The 8,164-nt window shown below is 38.4% G+C and overlaps 1 protein-coding gene across 1 annotated transcript in view; it reads left to right on the top strand.

Annotated features, from left to right (window-relative positions):
- Nucleotides 1-249: 249 nt before the first annotated feature.
- The window catches only part of NBAS (neuroblastoma amplified sequence), a 367,205-nt gene continuing 359,290 nt past the window's right edge, over nucleotides 250-8,164 (top strand). Inside the window, 5 exon segments of the mRNA XM_023511811.1 lie at nucleotides 250-381; nucleotides 2,743-2,797; nucleotides 4,296-4,332; nucleotides 7,024-7,101; nucleotides 7,445-7,492. Coding sequence (XP_023367579.1) covers nucleotides 265-381; nucleotides 2,743-2,797; nucleotides 4,296-4,332; nucleotides 7,024-7,101; nucleotides 7,445-7,492 — 335 coding nt within the window. The 5' untranslated portion in view covers nucleotides 250-264.

Raw genomic sequence — 8,164 nt, 5'->3', positions numbered from 1 at the left:
GGGTAAGAAAGGGTCAATGACTTGGCTGATTTCACGCAGATCAGATAATAAGGCATGCACTGGGACCGAGACCCAAGTCAGAATAAGGGCAAGCAATAGGTATTACCCTTTCTATTCTTAGGAGAGTTAACGCAACATTTCCTTCCCGCAGTCAGTTCACGTCGCTCCCTTTCGCGCGAATCAAAAGCGGCTGCGGCCTGGGAAGCTTGTCCCGCGCGGGGATCCGTAGCCGCACTCCCTCGGCTGTTCGAGTCCCGGGCGAACATGGCGGCCCTCGAGTCAGAGCCGGCTCCGAGTCCAGATACGGCAGAGGGCGAGGAGGAGACGATTCTCTATGACTTATTAGTCAACACCGAGTGGCCGCCGGAGACAGAAGTTCAGGTGAACCAGGTCCCTTTAGGGCTTCAGCCAGTTGGGCGCGGGCGCTGTGTGGGCAGATCCACGTAGCTGTAGCCACGTAGCGGAGGGGAGCCGGGTGGGCGGGGGAGCGGGGCTCCGCAGCTGGCGCAGTCGCCTTGGCAACCACACCCTGGGCTGGGGCCGTGGGTAGTCCCTGAGACTATTCCTCCGCTCACAATTCGGTTGTCAGGGGAGGCATCTTGTTTTCTGAGCCACTTCGCTTTTCTCTCTGATGGCCAGTTTCACTGTACTTGGAGGGGCGAGCACAGCGCTGGATTCGAGGGTCCCTCTTGAGCCTGGACTTTGGGGGTCTCGTTTTGCTGTCTGGCGTAGGCTGGTCGGGGGCCACCCTCGACCGCGTTGCAAGAATTTTTCAGGACGCTACAGTCTTTTTAACATAAGGTTTGCTGCCGAGGAGCGCAGGACCTAACCCTTTACCACTACATTGGGGCTGAATCCTGCTAGTCCTTGTGTGTTTCAATAAACAAGCATTTAAAGCGTGTCCGTCTGTTAAGTTGTCCCAGATACGGTACTAGGTGCTGGGGATACATACGGAGATGGATAAACTTTCGTGGATCTTTTAGTTTAGAAGGGAGACAATCCAACACACAGGTGCTATAGTGAGCAAAATGTCGTGGGAGTGAGGAGTAAGGAGGAACTAACTGACCAGGCTTGGGATGTCTGCTAGAGAAAGGGTTATTAGCTTTGATAACTTATAAAGGGGACCTTGGATTTATCAGTTGTTTCCTGGGGATAGCCGCCTGGGCCGAGGGTGAAGAGAAGGAACCACGGATCCACGTTTATTTCAAAATACATTTGATTGCTTAATATGTGCCAGTTACTGTTTGAGACTCAGGAAGTGGCACAATAAATAGTACCTTTATTAAAGGTTGTGGAGTCCAGCCCATATGGATTCTCTTTTATATCTTTTCTGAGTGTTTTTTTTTTTTTTCTGGAAAAACTACTCATTCTTAAGCTCATTTTCCTATAAAGTTTGTATATTTTTCTCTATAACCTCTTTCCCACTGAAGTTTCTGTGTGTCTTGAAGATCTGCAGGTATTATTGTTTTTCAAGTATTTACTTTGGTTTTCTTTTTTTTTTCAGACAGATCCTCAAGCTGTACCCCTGGGTAGAGTGCTGTGGCATCACAGCTCACAGCAACCTCCAACTCCTGGGCTCAAGCGAGTCTCCTGCCTTTGCCTCCCAAGTAGCTGGGACCACAGGCTCCCGCCACAATGCCTGGCTATTTTTTTTTGGTTGCAGCCATCGTTGTTTGGCTGGCCGAGCTAGATTCGAATCCGCCACCTTAGGTGTATGTGGCTGGCGCCTTAGCCACTTGAGCCACAGGCTCTGAGCCAACTTAGGTTTTCTTTGTCTTGAACAATTTGAATATTTTGAAAGTTATGCAGCTAGGAGGAAGCTGTTGCTCTTGCCAGATGAGTTTCCACTCCTTAATATCCATCAATTAATTGCAGTAGTGTTTCAGAATGCTTAACATAAATTGATTTTTAAAAGATAATTTCCTCAACCATTTACATCAAAACTTCAAGGCACTTTGTTTTTTTGGGGAGAGGGCACAGTTCTATTGATTCTATGTTGTACTGATTTCAGCTGTTGAATTATGAGCTCTGGGAGAGCCCCCTACATCTGATTGCTCTTTCTCTCTCTCTTCCGGGCCAAATTGTATCTTGCAAGAATTGGACATCAATCCGTGTTTGTTGAGTGAAATGACTTCTGTATTTTAATAGTAGAATCTTACTTTTCTTGACAGCACTTTAGTGCATCTTCCATAATGCCTACTGTCATTTAATTTATACTCAGTGAGTGCCCAGTCTGTACTTATGGATTGGAATTATTTGATATAGCAATTATATATCTGTGTGTTTTGTTAGTGGTGTTGTCTCTGGGGATATACAGTGGAAACTCTAATTGCCATGAGGTATGAGTTTATTAACCTCTATTACCCCTTTTCTTGTGAACAAAATTTGTTTTAGTTTCCACCAGTATGGTCTTTGCCCTTGACTCCTTTTGTTTTTGGATTGGGGTCTCGATTTGGGAACAGTTTCTAGCCTCAATTCTTGTCCTCTCCTGCAAGGTTCATCCTGACACATGCCTATACCTCCTGCTAGTCCTTGTGCGTTTCAATAAATAAGCATTTAATAAGTGTATGAAAATGCTCCTGTTTTCTCCCATTGCCCCAGACTCAGTCTACTTTTTTGTTTCAACCTATAAGTAGTTTTAAAATACTGTTACTTTGTACCCAGAAAGAAAAGTAAGTTTACATATTATATAAGTGATAATAGAAGATTCTTAACTATAAATTTTTTTGTTTTAAATTATAGCTTAGAGGCAACCGAAAACGTGGCGCATCCTTTATCATCACAAAAGCAATTCGAGGTAAATAAAACTTATTTATTTTTCTATATATAATGATACAGTTAGCAGTTAAAATGATTTTTTTAGACTGTAGAGCTGATGAAAATAAGTAACATATATATTATCTGAGTTTAATTATTAACACATTTGCACATACCCCTATATACCTATATGTCTGTATATTTACACATGCACTTTTTAATGCATCTTAGAGTTAAACTGTACCCTGGGTTTAACCATTATGGATATGTTTCCAGAGGACACATGCTTCTAGAGACTGAAGCCAGTATGGGTCTCAGAGTCAATGGATGTTGAAAGTGGAAACACAGTGAAAGACCATTTTAAATTGTTTATATGATATTTCAGATAATATATAGCCAGAAATATTAATGTTATAAATTTGATTAGCATCTTCATTAACTTCTAACAGATTTTACATGTGAGTTAATAAGAAACTGAGAAAGTATTGAGCCTTAGGCTTGTTGATCTGGTGCCCTGAGGGCTTCATTATATTAATTCACAGAATCCTTTTACCATACTATCAGCTTAGATATTATTACTTGTGTATTTTTATGAGGAACCCTGCCCAGGGTCATTCATTTGGAATTTGACTACATGTCTTTCTGACTCCAAAGTCCATCCTTACTGTACCAGTGAATTTTATCTTATTATACTAGTTGTTTATAAAGAGAAGAGTCAGTTTCATAGTAGTTGAGTATTGGAAATTAATATAATTTTATCTTCTGATACAGAATATCATGGACTTCCCTATTTTAGATATTATTATTTTTATGTCTCTGCTATAAAGTGTTAAATGGTATCCTGTATTTTTGTGCAAATACTTTGGGTAACTACTTAAAGGGTGACTACTTGACTTCTAGCCTATGGTTTCATTAAAACTTTTTAGATGAAATTTAACATCTCAAACCACTTTTTTTTTTTGTACAGTTAGGAAATACTTCAAACTTTTGAATAATACACAAACTTGGAACTTAATACAAATATATGATTTTGTAAAAGTTATTGTATCTACAGAGTGTCCCTGAGGTTCGTGTGCACTTTCTTTTTTTTTTTTACAGAGCCTCAAGCTATCCCCCTGGGTAGAGTGCTGTGGCATCACTCACAGCAATCTCCAACTCCTGGGCTCAAGCGAGTCTCCTGCCTCAGCCTCCCAAGTAGCTGGGACCACAGGCGCCCGCCACAACGCCTGGCCATTTTTTGGTTGCAGCCATCATTGTTGTTTGGCGGGCCCAGGCTGGGGATTCGAACCCGCCACCTTAGGTGTATGAGGCTGGCGCCTTAGCTGCTTGAGCCACAGGCGCCAAGCCCGTGTGCACTTTCAAATAGGCAACTATTAGGTGATATTCATTCTCCCATTTTAAGAGTGATACTCTGTGTTTTGTTTTGTCATGATTCAGTCTGCAGTAAATTTTAGATTTCTTATCTGTAAATATAATTTGAAAATGATTCTTAAATGACAACTGATTTATGTTTGGTTTGCTGTTTATTTTTATTACAGATCATTTATTATTTTTAAGCCAATACATCTGGTACAGGTGAGTCTTCAATTCTTCAGAGAAATGGTATGAACATCAAATGTAAGCAGACTTACTCTGTTTATGATTTAAGTTCTCATAGCTGAATTCTAGATCATGATAAAGATGCTGACATTCAGGTGAACTCAGTTTATAGAACAGACATTTCACACATTTTGGCATAATCGGACAAGATATCTCGCTAGACTTAGGGTGGTTTTGTTTCCTTAGTTATTGTTAAGAATGATGAATTCTGCTTCCTCTGATGAATGTTCTCAGTGGTATCCTGAATGCCCACATAATACCCCTGCTGCTTGCATATCTTTTAAAGAAGTATTTTTGTGCTTATTGTTACATCTGCTCTCTTGTCATTATTCAGTTGCTGTACATGAGAAGATCTTTAGGTTTCAGTTCTGTGTGCTTTTTAATTTCTTGAGTCTTAAGTGTACTTCCAGGCGTGGCTAATTTTCACCTTTAAAAAGAACAAGAAAATACTAATTCTGACAAAGCCTGTAATTCTTCTTTTAGATACATGTGCAGGAATTGTTTTATAGAATTATTTACTTTAGATTGCCTTTTCTTTGAGAATATCTAATCTATAAAGCTCCAGAGATAATGTGATTTTAAAAATGAGACCTTTGGCTCTTCTTTATGGCTCTGCTTCACTGGTTTTATGCTTTTACTCTGTGTGTATGTGTATATTTACATTAATTTTGTCTTGTTTTCTGGCCTGTGTGGGGTGTGATGGGCAGAGAGCTGAGCACAGAGAAGGTGGAAGAGGAAAGGAGCATAGATGTATGCTGTGGTTGCTGAGCTCCCTACGTTACTGCTTTTGCTAGTCCTGGATCTCCTTGCATAGAGTGGTCAGGAAATGCTGTCTGTTCAGGTTGTTGCTTGGTAATTAGTTCTTTTTGTTATTTATTGGGAAGGAGGATTCAAAAAGAGTTAACTCTTATGGAGACCTTATCCTGTGTGTAAGCATCTTAACATCAGATCAATAGGTATCTTTCTGTCTCTTTCTTCTGAGGAATCTTCCTCCGATTGGCCATGTTGATCATTGTACAGGTTGTGAATGTTCCATGAGGTGATTAACCTTTCTAATTTCACTTTTAAAAAGATTATAGTTCAATTTGTACTTCTGAGTATATGGCAATTAAACATAAAAGTTTTGGGCCAATATTTATTTCAAGTGTCTTTTTCTTTCCTTCTTTTAAAACTTACTTTTTAAAATTATGAAATAGTCTAAACATACTGAGAATTATGGGCAATGCAACAAACCTGTATATGGCTTATGTCCATATCTGAATTTGAGCAGTTTTTGCTCTCTTTCTGTATTTGTTTCTAGTAGTTCTTTCTCTCTTTTTATGCAAAATGTTACATCTCAAGTCTTCCACCATCTTTTTCTTCTTTCCTTCCAGAGGAAATCGTCATCCTCATATGGATGGTATTCACATACATGTGTCATGTCTTTATTATAGTATTTTTGTAACTGTCTCTTGATATTACGCATTTTATATTTTAGAAGTGGACATAAATATACCAAATGTGTTTTACTAATGTTTTTCTTATTATTTAAAAATTTTTTAGTTAAATTTTATGGGGTCTTGCTGTGTTGCCGGGCTGGAGTGCAGTGGCTATGCACAGGTGTGACATGTCTCACTTCAGCCTGGACTCCTGGGCTCAAGCATCACTCCTACCTCAGCCTCCTGAATAGCTGGTATGACAGGTGTGTACCACTGTGCCTGGCCACTAATACTTTTTATCTTGTTTTGTGTTTTTTGATTTCTGTAACATGGTTTTTACCCTTTTTTTTCCTGTTTTTCTTTCATGGAGTTTTTTTTTTAATTCTTCTTTTCCATCTAGTTCCTGGTTTGCTTCAGGTGTTACTCCTCCAGTTTGTTGTTTGTACTCACTTTGTGAATGGTTTTATTGGGAATTTATGCTTGGATTCTTGCATCATATGCGAAATGTGAAATTGTAGTTTGGTCTTGCATACAGCTCAGGCTTGGGCTTTTAATTTTTCATAGGAGATACTTTTCCATCTCCCTCAGAATCAGAGTTCCAGGCAGAGATGAGAGTCCTTAAAGTCTCTCTGGCACTGTAGTGAAGTGTTTCTAGCTCTCTGTCCATTGATGTAGAGTCCGTTGAGCATTCTGGTTTTCACAGAAGTCTCCTTGCAGTTCTTGTCCTCTCTGTGGCCCAGCAGCTCATTTCCTATGTCTTGTGTTGAGTTCCGTTTTGGATTCTTGTCTTGGATTCTTCCTCTGTGCCCAATTCTATCATAACTTTCCATTACATTTTCATTTCAAATATTTGGAAGTTATTTTCTTGTGAGTTTAACTCTGTGCTAGAATTTATTCTTATTATAGTTGGGCCAGAGTTTCCAGGTGGTCATAGAAGGAAGTGTTTGGCATAAGCTCATTCTGTTCTGTTGCTGGTATGCTGGGTATGTTTTTCCTGGAAAGTACATATCATTTTTACCTTTGAACACACCACTATGTTTTTGTGGAAATAGACATGTCTGTGGTCAAATTTCAGATAGCAAATTAATAACTTTGGTTTTGAGATTGCTAACATTCAAATTTTATATTATAATGGGAGAACAGATTCCCCCCTCTCTTTATAGATATCATATACTATTTATAATATTTACCTACTCTTATGTGGTTTTTATGATGAGATTTTAAGCCAGGTGATATGTTGTAATTTCAGACCTGCACCTTTTTTGCTCCCTGATGGACTGGTTCGCTTGGTTAATAAACAGATAAACTGGCATTTGGTACTTGCAAGGTAAGGACGTATAAAATTCATGTAGTGCTTTTCTATCTGAATTACCTTTTAAATTTCATTATTGATGTTAATTTTGGGGTCCTTATGGCTTTCATTCTTGATTTTTATGGTATTTAAATTTCCTTTGTTACATGATACTGTTTAAACATGTTAATTCATGATGAATTGAATCATTTTGTATGCTTTTGTATCTATACATCTATCTACTTGTAAGGTCAAAAGATAGATAATTAAAGCCTTTAAAAATTTTAAAAATTATTTTAACTTTTAAAAATAATTCTGTGTCGAAGATTGCTACAAATATTCACAATAGATTTTTTTCTCTCTTTCTCCCCTATGAAAGCAATGGGAAGCTTTTGGCTGCTGTTCAAGATCAGTGTGTGGAAATCAGGTAATTGCGAAAATTATTCATATTTAAGATTTCCTTTGAGAACACTTTACTTGATAAATGGTGAACTAAGATTTTTAAAGAGAGTGTATTTAGGATTTTACTATTAATTCATTTGCTTCTGTGAAGTGTCAGACTCCAACTTACGCCAGTTAAAGAATGAGGGATGCTTTCTTAGAGTTGTGTATTCACCCTTCTGCTTCCTCTAATCACTCGTCGTCTCCTGAGAAATTCTACTTTCTCGGTAAATGAGGCCTGTCTTCCAGAACCCTAGAAATCATTCTTGTTTGACTAGTTACTTCTAAGTCAGATAAATAGATGCTCAGAAAGGCATAAAAGGGAAGAAGGACAGCTTTGTTCTGTTGGCACAAAGCTGTACATTGAACCAGTGTGTGAAAGAGCAAGGTTACATACTGCTTGAAATCAGCATTATTATCTGTGCTCTGGAAGCATTCAGTGGTTTTACATTTACACCTAAAAGACTTCTCTAAGCTGGTCTTTTTAGGTACTTTATTATTATATGATATATCAGTTGTGAAATAAATAACAATAGCAGCTAACTCAGAAAAACTAGTTCATTCTTTGGGAAATTTTCAACAGTAGACTAAATCCATCTTATTTCTAAAATTGAGAGTTACTCCTTTTTCCAGGCAAGGTTCTTCAAAAAAAAAAAAA

The sequence above is a fragment of the Otolemur garnettii genome, unplaced genomic scaffold (assembly GCF_000181295.1).
Source record: "Otolemur garnettii isolate 467f Iridium unplaced genomic scaffold, OtoGar3 scaffold00022, whole genome shotgun sequence".
Lineage (NCBI taxonomy): Eukaryota > Metazoa > Chordata > Mammalia > Primates > Galagidae > Otolemur > Otolemur garnettii.
The sequence above is the reverse complement of the archived record's forward strand: the minus strand, read 5'-3'. Positions and strand labels throughout refer to the sequence as shown.